Below are 22,471 nucleotides of genomic sequence, written 5' to 3' on the forward strand. Positions count from 1 at the left end.
GCACTGATAGGCAGCACTGACTGGCGGCACTGCAGTGCCCTGTTGATCGGTGCCAATCCATTTTATGACAATTGCTGGTTATTTCCTCTGTGAAAGCATGAAGAAAGTGCAGCCGATAACCGGCAACTGCATTTACCGGTGATCTGCTGTGTCATTGGACACGGCTGATCATGTGGTACGTGCCCCTGGGCCACAGTGAAGCCGTCATTCGGCTATCTGCAGTCAGCAAGTGGTTAAAGTAGGACTCCAGGTTAAATTTACTTGAAGTAGTTTGTTTGGGCCAAGCTGGCCCAATCAATCTATTTCCATTAAAGAAAGATGCATCCGCTCTGTGTACTGTAAGGCCCAGTGGGGGATCTGACTGCTGGTCCCCGCTGAGCAGGTGGATGACAGCCCGTTTTCCTCTATGAGTGGTCAGATGTAAATGGACTGTCTGTCCATTTACATGTGTAACTCCATAGAGGGCAATGGATGGTTTAATCGGGTCCACTTAAAAAAAAAAACAGAAAGGCGGACCTGATTGGTTTGCCCTTGTGAAAGGGACCTACTGTACTGGTAGCATTAACTATATACATAAGTAGCACTATGTTTTAGCAACAATGGTCGCGACTTCCTGTCTGCTGCTGGAATTAAAGAGAGTAAGGCTGAATGCTTCTCTGCCTTTAAGGAGAAGCCTTGTGTTTTCATCAGTGAATATAGGGCTTCCTCTGATTGGCCGAGGTGGAAATCATGACATCACCTGCCCACCGTTCTTCCTTTAGCCAATCAGAGAAGCCTTTTATTAATTTATAAAAGTACAAAACTTCTCATGAATGGCAGAAAAGCACTCTGTCCAGCTCTCTTTAATTCTGGCAGCAAATGGGAAGTCACCCGTGTTGCTCTTGGAACACAGGAACATTTATAGAGAATCCCTTAGCATGACTCCTAGCTGCTACACTGCAGCATAACTTTTGCAGTTCTGTAGATTGGTTGACTCTTCAGCTGAGCTTTGGATGACCATACCTGGCCCCCAATAGGAAGCGGATGTGGTTTTAGCCTGTAATGTTGCTCCAGGTACTAGATCCTGCTTTTGGAGCAGCGTGTGAAGTTAGCCAGGGCTTGTGCATTCATTCCAATATCTGCTTCCTTGGGAGGATTGCAAGTTGTGGGGTGAGCCAGGACTTCCGCCCACCTGGGTGCCCAGTGCTTTTCCTTCCCTTTTGTTCACTAAGGAGCACTGTCATTCTTTGCAACCAATGGCAAGGGACATTGGGAATTGATTTCAATTTGGATTTGGCAATATTTCAGTGATCTGGGCTAAGGCCCCAGACCCCTTGGTTGCCTGCATACCCTACTTTCCTTTCGGGTGTAGTGTCCATGCTCATGCAGTTTCTCTGTCCCCATGAATGGCTGGCTATAACTCTGTTGTCTGCCTGTGTGCATAGAACTCGCAGCACAATGATCCCTATATGCTCTGGACCCATAGTAACTGTTAACAGAAGTTGCACCCTTCCTGCTCTGCAGTTTAAGATTGTGAGTACCCATTTCAGGATATCCCTCACTACATATAGCGGATCTTAGGTTCTGTGGGCTTACATACCTAATATGAAGGCGTTGAGGGCAAACGTACCTTTTTGCCACAGAAAAAGAAGTCTAAACCTGTTCCAACTACACCAGTGTTTTTGCCTTGAGTACCATCAAGGGACAAATCTTGGCCTTAGTGGTTCTAAATCCGAGGCTGCTTATTTCTCCATCCAATTTGAGACGGCCTTTGTGCAGGGTGTCACTCATATTGTCCCTCCTGTATGCTCACCAGTGACTCTGCATCTCAACCTGGTTTATTTTGGCTCTTCAGAGGCCTCCCTTTGACCCCATTAGGATTATTCCTCTGTCATCCTTACTTGCAAGGTTGCCTTTCTCATTACCATCACTTCTGTGAGGTGTGTTTTTATGAGTTGGAAGCCTTGGCCTGTAATGAACCTTTATCTTTGCTACAAAGTTGTTTTGAGGCCTTTGGCCTTTTTACTTGCTATGGTGATTCCTTTTTTACCCCTTTTTAAAGTGGTTGTAAACCCCTACATCTATCCAGTTAAGTGACTGGCTTCAGAGATATAGAGATTAAAAAAACTCCTCCTATATAAGTTGTACCTGCTTATCTGCAGTATTCTCTTCTCTACCTTCTTCAAAATGCTGAATTCATAAAGCTTATCTGAGAGTTTAGAAAAAAAAGGGGGACAGCTGAAATTACACACTGTAGAGAACAGTGAGGAGAGTTCTGAGTGCTGATTGGAGGGTGGAGACAGACCCCCTGCACACAGCACACAAGAACAGAGCTGAGCCTGTCAGTGTGCTGGAGATCCCTCCCCTGTTATTTTTCTCTTGGTGTCAGGAAAACTTGTCAGAAGGGAATCATGCAGATATCAGAGGAATGAAGCACCATACAGAAATAACACCAGGGATGTGCACATTTTTTAAAAAACTACTTGTCCTGGGACTAAATCAGTGTCCCAATCTACTTGTCCCTCATGACACTCTACTTGTCCTGATAAAAAAAAATTTTTTTAACCAAAACCGTATTTAAATCTGCTTTAAGTAATGTCTGGGGCTTTTAAAAACAAAAGGGGCTTTATGGCGACTTTTGAACATTGCGCTGTTTATCTCCTCCTCCCCTCCCTGCCTTTCTCCAGCACCGTACCAGGGGACTAGCAGGAAGGAGAGAGACCTTGCAGTGTGATGAGCACCGATTGGGTGATCGTCAGAAAAGGGGAGTGTTGGGCTTATCCTTTATGCATTTTGATGCCAGAGCTGTTTTTGTGTGTTTTGCACACGTTTAAAAAATCATTTGAGGCCTGAAGATGGCACAAAACCCACAACATTATATATTTTCTGAAATCAGAGATCCTAGAGAATAAAATAGTGGTAGTTTTAATTTTTTTATGTCACACGATATCACACAAGTCTAGGAAACGCAAAATTTCTTTAAAAAAAACACTTGTTAATTTGTCAAACCTTAAACTTGCATGCGCTCGTGATATGGCAACAAACTTTAGTAGCCTATATTTTCTATAGGTGATTCTTTTAAAGCCCCTTATAGGTCATCAGTTTAGCGTTGAAGAGGAGGTCTGGTGCTAGAATTATTGACCTGAAATCACTGGAGTATCATGGGCCGACCACTCTCTTGTCCGGCAATTCCTCAAGGGGGCTGTAAGGTTGAGGTCCCAGAGAAAACTGAGGTTCCCTAAATGGGATCTCCCGCTTGTCCTCGACTTCTCTGGAGTCGTCCTGGAACCAGCTGGTTCACCCATAGTGAGGGAACTCTCCATCAAGGAGGCCTTTCTGGTGACACTTACATCGGTAAAAAGGGTTAGAAATCGGGAACCTTGGCTGAAAAGAATTGTTTTTGACATTCTTCCGGGATCGAGTGGTCCTCATCCTTATGCTAGGTTCTAATTCTAAAGTTACCTCCGGTCTTCCATGAAAACCAGGAGGTTCTCCTGCCAATGTTTAGAGCCTCAGGAGACAATGATGTTCACACCCTGGACGTAGGTGAGACCTTAAAGCTGTACTTGCAGGTCACAACATCCTTCCCTAGGTCAGGCCATCTATTCATCCTGTTCCATGGGAAGAGTAAGGGAGACCGGGCTTCTCCCAGGTCAATCACAGTCTGGATTGTCCAGGCCATCCAAGTGGCCTAGAGAGCTAAGGGCTTGGCGCCTTCGGAGGCAGTGACCGCACACTTGACCAATAGTGTGGCTATGTCCTGGGCGGCTTCCTGGAATATCGCCCCTGAGATGATCTGCAGAGTGGCCTCATGGTTCTCAATCAACACTTTTATGGCTCATTACTGTGTAGAGCCTTCTTCCTTATCCTCTGTTAATTTTGGTTTGAAAGTCCTGTTGGTTGATGGGGCATGTTAAAGTCTTTTGAGTAACTGCCCACCCGTGTGTGTATGGTTGTTATTTCCCATACGTATGCTGCTATTGAGTCTGTCAGGAAAATGGAAAATTTCCTATCAAATACTTACTGTAATTTTCCTTTCCTGATGGACTCCATGGCAGGAGGAGTCCCCTCCCAATGCTATGAGTAGGCTAGTTATGGAACACAGCCTCTGGTGAGGAGTGAGATTTATGGGAGTGGGATCTTATAGGAGAGGAAAAGGCAGGACTAACCCATTCCTTTTGCTGCCATGGAGTTGATCAGGAAAGGAAAATTATGATAAGTAGCTGATAGGAAATTTTCCATTTTCACATCCGTTTTTGGTTTAAAAAGAAAAAAAAAAGCAGAACTAAAACGCATGACCATTAAGTCCTATGGAACTCTTCACACTGGTCAGTTGTGGGTCCTGTTTGCTCCATTTGTGGTGCGGTACAAAAACCACACCAAAAACACACCTCCCCATTGGAATGAATGGAAAACGTGGAAAAAAGCACCTGCAGTTGTGTTTTTTTTTTCACAGGTGCAAAACGCACCGTAAACGCAATTATAAGCATGCCAAAAAGCGCATATGCATTTTTGAAAGGGAGCAGTGTGAAAGTAGCCTTAGTGAATTGAACCCTCCTTCAAGAGTTGGTTCTGGCCAGCTCAGTGGATTTCTTTAAGAATGGCCTGGTATCTTTCTTGGATACACAGAATATAACTGGTTACTAACATTTATATGTAAAGTTGATCCAGGGAATATCCGATTGCCCCTCGGGGGATCAGGAAAGAATTTTTTTCCCCTGCAGGAGCCAATTGGTTCATACTTTGCTGGATTATAACTTTTATTTTTTTTTAACTGGATGGATTTTTGTCTCTTTTCAGCCAGACCCCTTGGCTACAACTCCTTTGCATAAGTTTGACTCTCTGTTTATCATTCCTGAAGGCCCCTGCAAGAGTGAGCCAGCTTCTTGTTCCACTATTGTGAGGTAGATTCAATAACTCATCATTGAGGCTTATGACCCTAGGGTAAAGAGCCCCCATTTTCCTATTGATGCTCGCTTTACTAGATCTGCTAGTGCAGTTTAGGATTTTTTGCATCAGGCTTCTTTTCCTAATAACTGAAAAGCTCACACTTTTTTTTTAGTTTTGCTAGGTGGACATCCAGGCCTCAGTGAATGCCAGCCTTAGTCATAATGTGCCTTGGGTGTCCCTGCAGAGGTTTTTTTCCAGTGTAACAAAAGCCACAGCAAGTAAAAAATATAAATGTATTTATCGATATGGCAGAGTATAAGCTAACATGGGTGAATGAATAAAAGAGTCCACTTTTGTTGAGAAAGCTATAATCCCCTTTGGGTGATCTATGTACATTGCAAGTGTGCCGAAAGCGGTGACCGACCCCTGCCCTTCTCACCAACTTATGACAATGGACCTGCCAATCTCACACTGCGCTGTCACTTGCCTAACAATGCCACTCCCAGCTGCACTCTGCACAAAGATTTTCCAGCTCGCAGGACCACAATCTAGGTGCCAGCAGCCTGAGCGATTGTCACTGGGTTAGGTAATTAAGCAATTCACTTTTTAAACTGCCACCACCGCCTTTTTACCAATTAGGAGAAAAACTCACAATCTTGGCAATAACACTATGATTTTAACTTAAACATATGCAACACACACTGTCATCACAGACAGGTGTATTCAGAGGATTATTATATATAGTAGTACTCTTCAAGAGACAGGGATTCTTCAGTTTGATTTAAAATACTTAGAGATAGTTTTAACACTTTCCAAAACAGGATTTATTAATGAAAAGGTCAAATGGTATGGGTATGTATGAATGTGTAAGTTAGGGACTTTAGATTGTACGCCCCTTGAGGGTTAGGGACTGATGTGAATGTACAATATATATGTAAAAGTGCTGCGTAAATTGGCGCTATATAAGTACCTGTAATAAATAAAATAAAATGGTGCAATTAAAATATTTACAGAAAAGGATGTTACAAAGACATAGTGAGAACAATAACACAACAGAGAAATTAAAGGAGGGGAAAATGGTGAATACTTGCAAAGTCCTGGTTTTAGCAGAGTCCAGTTGTTCAAGCAAAAATGTTGCCGTGGCTCTCTTGGTTGTTTCTTGGTTGATGTTAAATGAGAGCTCGCTTACCAGGTCCTGTCATCCCCTTTTCTGTGATATCAAAGGGGTGTCGCCAGAGACCATCTGACCAATAATCCGGTTTAAGGGATGGGTGCTGGGAGGCCACCACATTTACAACAAATTCCCGAATACAGTTTTACTCTAATATTAATAACTTCCAATACTGGTGGTGGTTGTATTCTAGAAACTGACAGAATATTATTCAGAATTATTTTTCACATCCAGGGATACCAAACACTGCTTACCTTTGTCACCCAGGAGGCAGGAGACTGCTTTCTTTCCTTTCGTATGTGCTAGGGTAGTCATGTATGACCTTAATTTATTCAGTATGATATTCCCCATTCAAATATATACCTAATATTAATGTGTCCTGTTTCTGTTGGATTTTAGGAATTGTGTGTGAAATTGTTAAGTTGTGGAATAGACATTTTATGGCATGCTTTAATGGCCTTACAGGTCATGTGTGACAGGCTTGACTGAGTTATTATGGTTTTACGATAGGGCAAAGGGAAGAGTTTTTCATGGTTCGTGAAAACAGACATCTTGCCAAGACTAATTGGCTATTCATAGCTGGTATCAAGGCCTGTACCCTGGCGTGTGTTTTAGTGCAGATAAGAGGCTGTTTTGAGGTGTGTTACAAGTTACAGCTTCAAATTCCATAGCTTGCAGGAGGAGGGAGGGAGATCATTGCACATGAAAAACAAAATGGCTGAGACCTTAACAAGATGGCTGTCGCCTACAGCTTCCATGTCCCTATTGCGCACAATCATTACAGCAAGGATTTTGACAAACTATGCTGCAGAGTCCTACCTGTTTCTGTTGTGAAGGAATAGCTCTTTGTTCGATCACATCTTGTGCAGGACTGGTTCTGAATGGGCGTGACTTTATTTTTGATCAGCTGATGTACGTGCAGTGCAGGAGAGTGGCAGGGTCTGCATTCTTTTAGAAGTGATGAATCCCTTGTGAGCATCTTGCTAAAACTGTAATTTTTGTTGGAGTGGATGCCTAAAATCTGACTTGTATCTTAGTAGAGACTTCTGGTAAAATCAGTGAGCCAATCACACAAGCAGGAATTTACATCTCTGGGGGGCATTATGTACACAGTTGCATTGCACACACATTGCATTGAACTTTACAGAAAATCGCAGGGCTACAGTTTGAAAAGGAAACCTAATTTTAATTAGGAAAGAATCACCCCCCCCCCTTTAAAAGAATCACATTTCATTGCTTTGCAGCCTGAATTGAAGACTGGCGCAGTTTCTGTTTTATCCAGCTGTATTTTACTCAATGCAAATTCTAACATCCAAGTGAAAGATATAAAGCTAACAATATTTTTTTCCGCAAAAGTGGAGTTACCCTTTAAATATAATGTGTTGAACAACATAAAAAGGCATTTGGTTATTCTACGTGATGATATTGAGATGAGACCTAGAGAAGGACAGAGTACTTCTAAACAAAGTATTCATGGAGTGGGGCACTTTTCCCTTTCACTTTTAACAGATCCAAGAAGAAACAGAAATGTGGAAAATCCGAGAAATGGAAAAGCAGACTGAGGCACACAGAACAAAGAAGAGAAGAGTATCACCAGATCTAAACAGGTCAGCAGTAGTCCAGGAGACTGCAGCTTCACTATGAAAGTAGTTCCCAGAATAAGACTTGTATTGACAGCTGCTGCACGAGATTACAGATGATTATTCCTATGTGCAATGCACACTAATGCGTTTAATCTTGGCTAAACTCACCAGAATAAGACATGCAGCATTTGTGTACATTTTAGCAATAAGCAGTAGCATACTACACCTGTGTACACTTTACAGAATATCTTCAAAATGGCCCACAGTTGCTTCATTTTATGGCATTCTCTGGTTGATGCTAGTCCTTCAATACATCTAGTTTCTTCTGATAAACAGTATGGTTCCCATTCTGGTAAAATAGGACATATGGTTTGTTTTTGTTTTTTAATGATTTACTATACACAAAAAAGACATACAAGATTTACAAGTTTAGCCTGCTGTGTAATAATAATGTCCATTACTGTTCTATTACAGATGGGATCATAATGGCTACAAAGAACTCTATCCAGAGGAGTTCGCTGATAACAGGTAGTGTGTTCGTGCTGATTGTAGGACAATAGCTGTGCCCAGTTCTGGCCTAGTGACTATAAGTTGTTTTTTATTTCAGAAGTGGATCCAGCTTTGTTATACACTGTATGTACAGGACTTTGGAGTTAGAGCTTTAGTTAAAGTGTATGTAAGCCCTAACCACAAAATTCTTTTATTTGCTCCCCTTTGGTCTATACCAGTGTACAGTTAAAATAGTTTTGTTATCTTTTCTTTTTTAAGTGCAAATAAATGCCTGTGGATCCTGCCAGAATTTTAATGCGTTTGGAAGTTTCTGTGCTCTCTGCAGTGTTAACAGCCCTGCCCATTTCCCTGTAGCTTTTTGAACTACAGAACTTCCCACTATCTAATGGTGATCAGATCCAGGGGAGCTGTTTTGTAATCCTAACACGCCTCCTGTCCTAGGATTTGACATTGCTCCTCTTTACATAGAGTACAGTTGTCATCCTAGGACTGGATGTGTGTCACTGACAGGGTCACCAGGTACAAATAAAGGAAAAAAGGTTTAGATGCTCCTTAAAGTGGTTGTAAACCCTCTCATATACCCAGTGAAGTGAATAGCCTCAGATGATGCACAGATTATCTGGAACAGATGAAACAAATCTTCCTACATACTTTTTACTTGTTTATCTGTGCTCTTGTTTTTTCTACATCCCTTCAAAAATGCTTAATTTAGATAAAATCCTTCTGCATCTGTGAGTAGCACAGAGGAGGAGGTGGGGAGCTGTAGTTAGAGCTCTTGCGCAGTGTGCGAAAGCCGATTGGAGAAAAAAAGACACCCCCTCCCCTTCACACAGGGAACAGGAGCTAAGGAAGGATGCACAGCTGTGTTGTGAATAGACAAGCTGTGTGCTGAGTTCTCCTCCCCTGCCACCATTTTATCTCTGGTGTCCAGATAACTTGTCAAAAGTGACACATGCTGATAATAGAGGATGAAACACCAGAGAGAAAAGACACTCTGAGCTTTGGAGGAAGACAAGTAAACACTACAGATACAGCTTATGTGCTTTGCTTCAGATTTCATGACTGAGCTTTACAGCCACTTTAAAATCGATCTGAACCCTAATTGGTAGGCATTTCGTTTGCTAAAGTATTGTGAATACTTTTTGAATATCTTTTGAATCTAAGTGCTCCTCATCTTTTCCGGTCTCTTTGCAGCCACTTTCTATCTACATGCACTTACTCCAGCTGTGGCTGTATTTCATTGTTCAGGGTGGGCTTCCTGATGATGACAACAGCAGAACATGCCAGAGCAATGAGTGCCAGCATGGCTGCAAATTGTCTCCACCAGAAGCTCATGTGACAGGATGACAACACACAAACCCAATTCAGGTAAAGGAACAGAGGGCTGTCACCCTATATTAGATCCTGAGCAAAGACCTTTATAGCACGATCACTGTGTCATTTTAGTTGGAATCTCTTAAAAATTACAGAGTTTTGTAAATGTGTTTACATCTACTTTAAAGCCTGAAGAATGCTATGGCGTTGTAAGATATCAGTTGTAAAAAACGTGATCTAGCTCTCAATCAATAATGGTTCTGGCTCTTTTTTTTTTAATCTTTTTTTTGTTTTTGATATATAGTGATATACACAGCAGGTAAAATAAGTACTGAACACGTCACTATTTTTCTAGGTAAATATATTTCTAAAGGTGCTATTGACATAAACTTTTCACCACATGTTGGTAACAACCCATTCAATCCATACATACAAGAAACTGAAACAAATACGTTCAGAAATTAAGTTGTGTAATAAAATGGAATGACACAGGGAAAACGTATTGAACACGCTAAGTGAAATTTATTTGTTGGTAATCAGAGCTTCAAGATGCCTACTGTATGGAGAAACTAGTCGCATGCATTGCTCAGGTGTGATTTTGGCCCATTCTTCCACACAAACAATCTTCAAATCTTGAAGGTTCTGTGGGCCTCTTGTATGAACTCTTGATTTTTAGTGTTTTTAATAGATTTTCTGTTGGATTCAATTCAGGTAATTGGCTGTGCCATTCTTGCAGCATTATTTTTTTTTTTCTTTGAAACCAATTGAGAGTTGTCTTGGCTTTGTGTTTTGAGTTCATTGTCTTGCTGAAATGTCCACCCTCATTTTATCTTCATCATCCGGGTAGATGGCAGGAATTTTTTATCAAGAATGTCTTGGTACATGTTTCCATTCATCCTTCCTTCAGTGATATGAAGTTTTCCAGTACCATATGCTGAAAAGCATCCCCACACCATGATGTTCCCACCTCCAAACTTCACTGTTGGTATGGTGTTTTTGGGATGATGTGCAGTGCTATTTGACCTCCAAACATGGTGTGTTTTATGGCACCCAAAGAGTTAGATTTTGGTCTCATCTGACCAGACCGTATCAATAATTAATATTTATCAATAGCTGACCAATCACATGCCACTTAGCCTGAACTGTCATCCCTGCACTGAGAGGAGAGAAAGCCGAGGGGTTATCAAATCCCCAGACCTCTCCTTGCAGGGTGCAGGGATGACACTCAGCCTCAGTGTTCCAGCCCCCCCTTTCACGAGGTGAATACAAGGAGGGGAGGATGCAGCCTCCTGTGCTGTTCGCTGTGACAGCATGGGTCTGGTGCTATGACGAGCATTGGGGAAACCGCATGCGATTTGGTCATGAATCGCACTGTATTCCTGTTCAAATCGCATACTGTTCTTTGTGGTGCAATTTGTGTCCATTAACGAAATCATACTGAAAAGTATCAGTTTCAGGTACCGGGAGCATTTTCACGAGTACTCGTACAAAATTACTCGATATGGGCACAAATACCAATACCTGTATCGGTCTTGAGAGAGCTCTTTGCTGTTACCCATCATGAGATTCTTGTTTTGACACCTTGATAATGAGACACCTTTTTAAAGGCCATCAGTTGAGATTGAACCAGCTGATATTAATGTGCACTGATAAGGGGCAGGATTGCTTTCTAATTACTGATAGATTTCAGCTGGTGTCTTGGTTTTTTCATGCCTTTTTGCACCTCCCTTTCTTCATGTGTTCAATACTCTTTCCCTCTGTCATTCCATTTTATTACACATCACTTAATTTCAGAACGTATTTGTTTTTGGTTTCTTTGTATGTATGGATTGCATGGGTTGTTACTGACGTGGCAAAAATTTCATTTCAATAACACCTTTTTTTAAATACATTTACAGAGATAAATGGTGACATGTTCAGTACTTATTTTACCTGCATTATAGTGATCATATAGTGAATTTTTATTTTAATCTGAATATTTAGTATTTTCATATCCAACCAACATCGGGAGCACAAGACCTCTTCTCAGATTTGTGTGTATTAGGTGCTAGGTTTAAAGGATAAGTCCACCTATGGGAACATGTTACAGGTTCCACCCATTTGTAGGGTGGAACATGTAACATGTTCCTGATCCTGCAGTCACCTTTCTGAGCGCCGTGATAGTTCATTGATTTTTCCTGTCAAACGTATTGGTTTGCTCGTACGGGTTGTATGAGCAAACAGATACATTGACAGTCTGCAGGAGACCTGCATGGCAGCAGCGATTCGATGATCACTGGTGCAATGCTTTAAAGACTCCTAACCCAAAAAATAACTGCACAATTTTTTTTTACCTGCAAAAAAATGTGCATTTTTTATTTTTGGTGGAAAGGCGAACTTATCCTTTAACCACTTCCCGTCCGGCCGGTGTATATAAACGGCCGGACGGTGGCAGTGCAGGGGAGGTTGGCCCTTTATAAACGGCCTCCCCGCCCCCTGCTTGTTTGCGCTCCCTGGAAGCGCGCAGCACCACCGATCGTTGTACAGGGCCTCTGTGCGAGCTCCCGATCATGTGATCACTGATTGGCCAATCAGTGATCACATGAAGAGCAGTAAGCAAGATGTCACTTATGACATCATTGCTTACTATGTATGAAATCTGTGAATGATCACAGAGGTCACATGGTGCAAGGCTATTCAGAACAGCCTTGTACCATGTGACAAGCTGTGACCAATCACAGCTCACACAGTATTTCTCAATGGCTGCAAGAATGCAGCCAGAGAGAAGGAGAAATTATTGCTTTTACAGCCTTTATGGGTGCAAAAGCAATCGGTGTAAAAAAAAAAAAATCTTTATAACCCCCCACAAGAAGTACAGTGTCACCATGGTGACGCTGTACTGCTAGGGTGACAGTATGGAAAAAAAAATTAATATTTTAAATTATAATGTTTGGTTATAAACTAATTTTGGGTTATTTTTTTTTTACTAAAAAAGATAACTGAATAAATTTTGGCCAAGATTTATGAAGAAATATTATTTATTTGCAAAATTGTATAAGAAAAACACTTTTTTAAAAAAAATTTTGGACTTTTTCATTTATATAACAAAATAAAATTAAAATCCCAATGGTGAATAAATAGCACCAAAATAAAGCTGTATCTGTTTAAAAAAAATGCTAAATTCATATGGGTACAGTGTTGCATGACCGCGCTATTGTCATTCAAAGTGTGATCGCACTGAAAGCTGAAAATTGGCCTGGACAGGAAGGGGGTAAAAGTGTCCGAACTTGAAGTGGTTAAAGAGCTCAGTAGTTTAAGCACCAATTTACACGAATGAGTAAAAAGAATGACTCCTCGCTGTTCTTTATGTGCCCTGTTCACACTACCATACTAGTATCACGTGTAGATTTTTTTGCACAGGAAACTGCAGTATGTATGAAACTCATTGCAGTGCACATGAAAACTGATGTAAATTGATGTCTCTGCAAGTGAATTTACATGCGAATATGGTGTGAACAAACCATAAATGTGAACATCTACTTTTCTTTTGCTTTTAAAATCCCATAATGTTAATGTTCTCTGTTGCAGGTGCCCCCAAATGTTTATTTGTAAAACAAAGGTTATTTTTCATATAGTAAAAAAAAATTAAAAGCAGGACATCGGGTACATATACACTTAAAGTGTGTGTGTTTGTTCTTGTTCTAAATTAATCTTTCATGGGCTCCTTTTTTTTTTTTTTTTTCTTTTTTCTTTTTTTTTTTGGGTTAGAAGTCGTATGAGGTCAGATGGGTTTGATGCTGATGGGAATCGGGACCCTGTGAAAGGTGGAGCTGCAGCAGCAGTTACTCTAAGACAAGATGCTCTGAGTGTGCGGGCCTGGAACAAGAAGTATTATGAGTGCGAGGCTAGCATTCCTGACAGGTATGAAGTTTGGCTGTGGAAATATCTGTGTATGTAGCCGCATCATGCTGTTTTAATTCAATACTAAACATAAGAGAAGAAATCCTCCATATTGATTGAATATAGAAAATTGTGATATGATAGATACATACTATAATCTTAGTTTCCTGCTCTTTCCTTATGTCAGCATGCCAATAGGTTAGCTGTGCCTCCTGACCTCACAGGACTTCCCTTCAGTAGCCAAAAAAAGTTGAAAACGGCCTACTTCCCCTTGTCTTCTCATGTGGATATACTCTGTGTTTCTTTCTATATGGAGAATTTCATCTTATGTTTATCCATATACGTGGCCTCCTCATGTCTGCATACTTATGGGATATGACTAGCAATACAAATGGGGAGGATAAGATGTTGGATAAAGGTGTTTGCTTATCTTCAACTTGTTCCTTTGCAAATCTCATGAATAGTGCTCTTGGAAAAAAGATTTCTATGAGGCCGCTATACTTCTTCTTGAGTGTGCTATTAAACTGGATGGAAAGGTTAAGCCCATGGAAGCATATGCTGTCTGTATGGTAATCCTATGTTTTACCGCTCCCTGCTTTATTGGGCCCGATGGCAAAATAAATCGGGATTCTTTTTTTTATTTCCACCCTCTGTAAATAAACTTGCAGTCAATTTTTTAAATGCAACCTGGTCCTCCTATGTTCTTCCAGGGAAGAGCTTTGTGGGAGTAGGGCTGGTAATTTAGCTGAAACTCCCAACATGGCCACAATAAAGTACCCTGGAGCTGGTTTTTGAATAATATTCTTGTCAAAGAAAGAACAGTACAGCTCTTTAGAAGAAATCATGCCCAGTTTCGAAAATCTCCTGTTGATTTTTAACTGTAATTAAATTTAAATACTACAACATATAGAAGTCTGATGATGAAGTGCAAAGGCTGTGTTTAAAAAAAAATTCTGCCACCAGCATGCAACGCTGAGGGTTATTATTAGGGTTGCTGACACCCATTTCTGGGGCCCAATTTAGGATTCACTGGAATTAATGTTGTGGTTAGGATTGCAGTCATTGACACCATTGCTTTGGATTATTATTACATCCGCTGACATCAATGCTGGGGATTATTAGTGTGGTCACTCACACCAACGCTGGAGCCTAATTTTGCAGGCACTGACAACAATGCTGTGGTTGGGACTGTGGTAGCTGACACCAGTGATGAAGGATAATATTGCGTTTGCTGACACCGATGGTGGGGATTACATTTGCGGTCGCTGCCACTAGTCATGAGGTTTATTATTGCTGTCATTGACATCAATACTGGAGGTTATTGTGGTCACTGATGCCAAAGCTGGAGTTTTTATTGCTCCTTCCAACATTGACACCAATACTGGCCCTAACGTTATTTTAATGTTTATATTGTAAAGCACTGAGCAAACTGTTTGCGCTATATAAATCCTGTATAATAATATAATTATGTGCATTACGATATGTTGCAAAAAATGCAGCAGAACCAAAATTTTCAGAAGTTGTGTTGAAGAGTGTTGGAACCCATTTATTTTGGATGGGCTTCCTAACTCCATGCATTTCTCATTGCACAACCAGAGGGTTTGTTTTTCTTTTCCAAAATCAAAAAACTTCCTCCTGAAACTATAAGATATTTTAGTAGTTCGCTTCCAAAACTTGAGAAGCATGATACTGACAGGGGTTGAAAGCCTCTGACTCCTTAATTGGCTCTGTTCAATATCCAAGCTGTTGAATTCAGCCTGCTCTGAATGAAGGAATCAGCCTTACAACAGTTACATATTTACTTAGTAACCTTACAACAGGAGGTCCCTCTTCAAATTCAATGGACTCTGAGACTCCACCAGCCGTTGACAAGAATGCTGGCCTGCTGAAATTGTTTGTTTAGACATCATAAAATGTGGTTTCTTCATGTAAGCATTTTAGACATCTCAAATTCAATACAAGGTGCACCTTTCCTGATGACTTTTTTTTTACTAAAAAAGATGGGTGAATCAACACCTTGCTTCTTTTCTGAAACCATTTGAATACCATCTGCCTCCCTCAATTCTTCTATATACAAGTCTAGTTATCTTGGAATTTTGCTGAACTCGAGATGATACCCACCTCTTATACCATCCTTCACCTGAACAAAGCAAGCCTTTCACCCTCCAGAGGGATCAGGGTGGGCAAACCTTCAGAAGGACTTTTCAGTTGTGTTCATGGACTGATTACTTTGGCATTCTTCCTCTGAAGAATGACTTATGTACTCTTCCAGCTCTTTAAAATATAAGCGACAAAGAAACTTTAAATGCATCACTTGTTTGCTTTATGCCCCACATATGCTCACCAGATAACACGGGGAAGGTGATTGATGATGCTTTGTCAAACCTGCACCACTGCTCTCCCTTGAAAACCTGACTGTATAGAAAATTAATGTCTTGCCAGACTACTTGAGCACTTCTTCAAAAATTTCCTTTCACAAAGGTGACATTGGGCTCCTTCTACTGGAAAAAACATACCAGTATAGGGATGAATAAAGATTTTTTTGTTTTGTTTTTGTTTTCTGTGACATTATGACATTGTCCCCCTGTCCACAGACTTTGATGCTTCCAGGGATGGCTGACTTATGGCGACAGAATGAAAAGTAACAGTGCCTCCTAGGGTAGGTAAAAAAAGAAACATAAAAGTATAACCTAATAGAAGACTATAAAAAGCGATCAGAGGAATCCTAGAACAAGTCATAACTCATAAGGTAAGCAAAAGACACAATCGCCCAGAGAAGACCCAATTACATAGTATCCTAAGTATAAGAAACAGCAGCAGAAGCCTTTCCTATCTTATCCAAAAGACCAGCCAAAAGATGGGAAATGGATATCTGGAATAAATTCAAAAACAGAAGGAGAGGAATTAATTTGCTCCTCCCTCTCATGCCACCTCCCAAAACTCCTTGCCCAGCAACCACCTGCACACCTCCAGCCTTAAAGCAATCCAGCAGCCTGTAGTCATGGCAACTGCTGGGAAATGACAGCAGTCACCAGACCCCAAAAACTGGAAGTGTGCCAGAAATGTCAGGAAGGGAAGGAAGTGAAAAAGGTAAGGCAAAAAAAAGCCACTACTATGAGTAACCTCTTACCAATCCCTTACCTGCTATTATGGTCAGGCCTCAAGTCAAGACTCAGCACATAGTCATCACTCTTCATCATTAAAGGAGTTTACTCTTAACAGCCAAGTTACCCACTCAGGAGAGCCAAATCTGGAAGGTGAGAAAAAAAGGCAGGGAGAATTTTCCGGTTCAGTGAAATCCTGAGCTAAACGGAGAAGGGTAGGATGTTTTCAAAGATTAACAAGGGAAATACAGAAGCACCTCTAAGCGTAGACTGTTAGGTTTTATTGTAAAAAAATGTGTCAAAAGCAACTCACATTATGTAGAAAAGTAGGCACATTAGAAGTCCATCTCCGGTAAGACAGGATCGGTCTCTCATGCTGTGTCCGTGTTATGTGCCACTTGAGCAACCGTTCATCTCTGTCCTAGGAGCCAGCAGGGTATGGAAGGAAATCCAGAAGGAGGGCTGGAGCACGACGTCAGGCATGATGGCATCACTGGGCATATCGTTTAAACAATTTATAAACTAATGTAGGGTTGTCCTGAAGGGTCAAGAGGCAGAACTGACCCATTCGTATGATGACATGAGGCCAGGAAAAAGACTAAGTAGTCCATCAAGTCTCCCTATTTTATTTTTTGGGGGAAATGTTTGTCTAAGGATAGAGCTATGTTTAAATTAATTTACTATGGACTGACTCACTACCTCTGCTGGAAGTCTGTTTCAAGCATCCACTCACATTTCTGATATTGCCTTTAAGGTGCTGCACTGCTAGTTGAGTCATGCCCACACATTTGTGAACTTTGCTTCAAATTTTAAAATGCTGCCTTCTTGAATCTTATTCACACCTTTCATTTATTTACTTACTTGCGTCCACCCATAGCTAAACAGATGCTATGGGTGGACACGTCACGTCGCTTTTTTTTTTTTTTCTTCCGTAAAAACAATACCTGTTGAATTATTCAGAAATTGTTCGACAAATTTTAGACGCAGCTTTTAGCAGATTGGTGAATTTTTGCCGTTTTTAATTCTGAGACACTGTGACTCTCTAAGATGCTCTTTTTATAACCAGTTATGTTACTGACCTGTTTCCAGTTAACCCTAATTAGTTGCAAAATGTTCTTCCAGCTCTATCTTGTTTGTACTACTTACTCTGCCAGCTTTGTGTTGCCCTGTTTCAACTTTTTTACTGCCGTCAATTTCAAAATTACCTTATTTCTTTGTTACATCACAGGACACAGGCTATATTCATTACTATCTGGGTTATGCACCACCTATAGGTGAATGGACACTGGCAGACCAAACAGGAAGTCCCCCTCTATATAACCCCTTCCATACAGGAAGTACCTCCCATATTTTGTTTTTTTTCTCCCAGTGTCTGAAGGTGATGGTCACAGATATTAAGCTGTCTGTGTAAACACTGCTGGTTCCAAATTGTTTCTTTCCGGAATCAAGTGGCTGATTGATCAGATCCGTTTGGATGGCTGCGCCCATGAATGATGAATGGCACCAGAACCTCCTATGGAAGAACTCAACAAGATTTTGCCTGTGACATGACCTTTTTTTGTGCTGGACCCTGCAACACAGAACCCTGGGCATGTTCTAATGACCAAGGTGTTTCTGGCAGGGTGCTGTACGGGTGCAAGGTAGTGGACCCCAGGAGTTAAGGGGGACCCAGTCCTTGAAGGTCCTCAGGTGGCATGGCTCACCGTGATGTGTGAAGATTGGGTCTCTTGTCATTGACAGAACCCTGTGGCAGGATTGGCAATTGGAGACCCCTTGGTTTTCTCAAAAGAGTAAAATGCGAATAAGAGATGTATTTTTAAATTCTTGGAAGGGCTGGCTCTATACTGTTTTATAATATATACGTTCTCAAGCACTGATCTTTTCTATGCAATCACAGCAGTAACACTTAACCACAGCCTTGGTGTCTGTTGTTTTATATTTAGGCACTAGGGGGCATCAGGCGTTAGGCCTGCTCTGTGTAATTTGGCAGCATGTCATACTTACGTGGCAATATGGAACAAATGGAGTTTTGAGATTAAGTAATGAAGCACCTGCATAATGAGCATGGCGGGTCTCTCACCGGAACATAAGGAACGTGCGGGGTGCACACGAGAGTGCACGCAGCCCTCTCATGGGCATGCACAGCAGATGTGCAGGTGGTACGCTGGTCATGCGCATTAGTGGCTGGAAGCCGCAGGTGGCCATGCTACTTAGGTAAGCAGTGTTTTCCATGTGGATCTTCTGTTGCTGTGGCAAGGGACACATCAGGCTAACCATCTGGGCACATGAGTACTTGGGTGTGGTTACAGGCGGCCAATGTGTACTAGATCCGGGTTTAATTGTTGCATCTTGCTGTTAGGCAGTGTTAGCTGCTGATGCTGAATTACAGCCTTGCATAATGGGGTGCTGAACTGACAGGCTGGCTGTTGTGTATCACAAGCCCCAGTTGCATTTGTTAATGCGCTTTGAGAAAGTGGAGTGGGGGTGGCATAGCAGGAAGGGGCATATGTACACTGCCGTCAGGTTCTGAGAATCCTAGTCGGTTCCACTGTGATAACTTCCCCTGAAAGACCAGGGGTGACTGGTCCGTCTGAGCCACTGCGCTTATCTAGCATTGTGGCTACTACCAGTGAGTCTGCATCATCTTACAAAGGATGATTTAGCATCAGCATTAGCTGGTTTAGAGGATAAAACCATTAAGATGACTGCCTCGGTTACACAGGCAGGAAAAAAGCAAGAAAGGTCTCCTTCCTCCGATCCTCCTGTTTTTAGAGAAGGAATGAGTTGTGGATGTAGAGGAAGTAGCTATTGAAGAATTGGAGGAGGACTCCGCTTCAGGGGAGTCATTGCCTGAGGAGGTCCTGGCATGTTTGCAAAGTCCAAGAGATTTTTGGTGCAATCTCCAATGGAAATGGTCCATGCAGGATTTAAATTCCCTTCATTGGAGGTCTCTGAAACCTACTTCTCTCTGGGTTTGCTGCGGCATCCACAGAATGCTCAAGCCTTTCTATTGCACCATTTTTTAGAGTAGGTGGTTTATGCTGACGGGATCATTCAGATAGAATCTTTGTCCCTCCCCAAGAGGTTTTCCATTTTGTGTCCCATGGAAGAGAATTTTTTTTTTTTTTTAGAAATGGAGCATGCCAGCTGTTAATGCTGCTGTCTCTTCTTGATTAGGAATTTAACCTGTCCAGTGAACAATGCCCAGGTGTTGAAAGGCCCAGCGGATAAAAAGTAATTTCTAAAACCTTTTTCTCTGGCTGATTCTGCGTCGCAACCTTCTGTAGTGTCAGTTGGGGTTTGTCAGTCCCTGCAGGACCCTTTTCAACGGTTGGTTAGGAATCTTCCTGGTCAGGAAAAAGTGGCTGACGAGGAGGTGACAGGTTTACCCTGCACCTTGTGCTTTTGCAGTGGATGCCCTGAAAGGCTCAGTTCAGCAGGTTTTTCTGTTGGGCAACTAAATTGCCGTGCAAGAAACTGCTGGCTGGATCCCCTTTCATAGGGAGTATTGGTTTGGTGAGGATTTGGATAAGAATATCCAGAAAATCTCGGGGAAAAAGTACCCTCCTTCCAGTTAAAAGGAGAAGTAAGCGCCCATCTTTTAAAGGATTAGGTGCCTCTGTTGCTAGCTCTGCATCTTCCAGGCAGTTTCGACAGCTACAGGCATCCTCGGACAGGGGCAGAAGAAGCCCTGGAGTCAGAAACCCGCTAAGGCAGGCTCTAAGCCATCCTTTGAAAGGGCGCCCCCACTCGTGCAGATGGGGGGTAGGCTTCTGTATTTTTCAAATGTCTAGAAGGAAGTGATCCAGGACAAGTGGGTGAATTCCATGGCTTCTCAGGGGTACAGACTAGAACTTCAGGTTCCCTCAGATTAGCTGAAGAAAAATTTGTTGTTTTAAGACCCTCTATAGTTTATCACAAGGAGTGATTGTAGAAGTGCCGTTGTGCGAGAGATTTGTGGGATTCTACTCCAATCTATTGTTCCAAAGCTAAATTAAGCTGTGAGGCCTATCCTAGATCTCAAGGCCGTAAACCAGTTTCTAGTCATCCGTTCCTTTTGACGATCTGTTACTCGGGGAACAATCTGTTCCAGGCTTAAGGCACACTGCGTGTGTGACACAGGCAGTACGGGTCTTAGAACATCTAAGCTAGGTTCTAAGCTTCAAAAAGTTGGCCCTAGAACTGGTTCAGAGGCTAGAGAATTTAGGTCTGATTCTAGATACGGTTCAAGCAAAGGTGTTTCTACATCCGGGGAAAAGCTGTGCCCTAAGGAATCTGGTTTGGGATGTAGGGAGCAAGAGGTGTCCCTCTATATTCCTCTGCATGAGATTGCTGGGAAAGATGGCAGCTTCATTCGAGGTGGTTCCCTATGCATGGTTTCTCTCCCCAAGAGTGCGACAAAGTCTCAATTGGTGGTTAAGGATTCAGAATTTGAAGAGGGGGAAGTCATTTCTGCTGGTGGTTTGGAAGATGGTAACCACAGATGCAAGGCTCTCAGGCTGGGGGGCTGTTCTTGAGGGAGCCATGGTGCAGGGAAAATGGTCCTGACTAGAGAACGGTCTACCCATCAATATCTTGGAATATTGGGCAGTATGTCTTGCTGTGACAATGCCACTGCTGTTTCTTATATCAACTACCAAAGGGAGCACCAGGAGCTGTGCAGTTCAGGAGGAGGTGAACCACATACTACCCTGGGCAGAACTTCATGTACCTTTTTCTGTCAGTGGTTTATAATCCAAGTTAGAGAACTGGCAGACGGATTTCCTCAGTTGCCAGAGGTTAGTTCCAGGGAAGTGGTCCCTTCACCCTGAGGTTTTCTCTGCAATCTGGGGCACTCCGGACGTAGATCTATTGGCATCCAGGTTCAGTAACAAAGTGGACAGGTTTGTGTCCAGAACAAGGGATCCACTTGCGAGCGGGGTGGATACTCTGGTGATTCCTTGGAACCAGTTCTCCCTGATGTATGCTTTTCCACTGGTTCAGCTTCTTCCTTGTCTCCTTCACAGGATATGAGAGGAGGTAACACTAGTGATACTGGTAGCCCCTGCTTGGCCAAGGCAATTTTGGTAAGCGAACATAGTAAGATTGGCTGTGGACGGTCCATGGGCTCTTCCAACCCAGCTGGACCTACTGTCCCAGGGTGCACTATTGCACCCTGCTTTTACTGTCGCTAAATTTGACAGGGTGGCTGTTGTTCACAGTAACTTCAGCAAGAAGGGTGTCAGAGTTGGCAGCTCTTTCTTGCAAGGAGCTATTTTTAATTGTGCACCGGGATAAGATGATGTTGTGCCCTCATCCATCTTTTTTTGCCTAAAGTGTTTTCTAGATTTTATTTGAATCAGGATATTGTCCTACGCTCCTTTTTTTCCAAAACCTCATTCTGTGACAGAGAGATTGCTGCATTCTTTGAATGTAGTACGAGCCGTCGGGATCTATCTGAAAATGTCAGCACAGAAGATTCAAATCCTTATTTGTGTTGGTAAGCCCCAGGAAAGGGCAATCACCGTCTAAAGCAATTATTTCTCATTGGATCCATCAGTTAATTATTCAGGCCTACGGTTTGAAGAGAAACAATCCACTCTTTCTGGTTAGGGTGCACTCTACCAGAGGTTTGGAAGCCTCCTAGGTGATTAGTCATCAGGCATCAATGGTTCAGATTTGCAAGACCGACACTTGGTCTTCTGTGCATACATTCACAAGGTTCTACCAGGTGAATGTTGGGGCTGCAGAGGATATGGCCTTTGGTCGCAGGGTATAATGGGTGGCAGAATAGGTCCTTGCCCTTGTTTTTGCGAGTGTGTCTCCCTCCGTTCAATTTTATTGCTTTGGGACATCCCAGATAGGGATAATGAATACAGCCTGCTCTGTGTCCAATATAGAAAATTGGATTTTTTTTCTACATACTTACCTGTAAAATCCATTTCTTGTAGTACATCACAGGACACGTGTCGCACCCCTCTTTCTGGGATTTTCATTGCTTGCTACAAAACTGAGGTACTTCCTGTATGGGAGGGGTTATATAGAGGGAGACTTCCTGTTTG

The 22,471-nt window shown here is 42.1% G+C and overlaps 1 protein-coding gene across 4 annotated transcripts in view; it reads left to right on the forward strand.

The window, feature by feature from the left end:
* The window catches only part of NKAPD1 (NKAP domain containing 1), a 61,396-nt gene that overhangs the window by 2,639 nt on the left and 36,286 nt on the right, over positions 1–22,471 (forward strand). For 3 of the 4 annotated variants that reach the window (XM_089670203.1, XM_089670204.1, XM_089670201.1), the window contains exons 3-5: positions 7,550–7,647; positions 8,098–8,151; positions 13,195–13,347. In XM_089670203.1, coding sequence (XP_089526329.1) covers positions 7,550–7,647; positions 8,098–8,151; positions 13,195–13,347 — 305 coding nt within the window. The remainder of the gene's footprint in view (positions 1–7,549; positions 7,648–8,097; positions 8,152–13,194; positions 13,348–22,471) is intronic. The other variant, XM_089670202.1, reaches the window with a different exon arrangement.

Source organism: Staurois parvus, unplaced genomic scaffold (assembly GCF_062004578.1).
Source record: "Staurois parvus isolate SC_StPar_1 unplaced genomic scaffold, SC_StPar_1.0 ptg000087l, whole genome shotgun sequence".
In the NCBI taxonomy this organism is placed as follows: Eukaryota; Metazoa; Chordata; class Amphibia; order Anura; family Ranidae; genus Staurois; species Staurois parvus.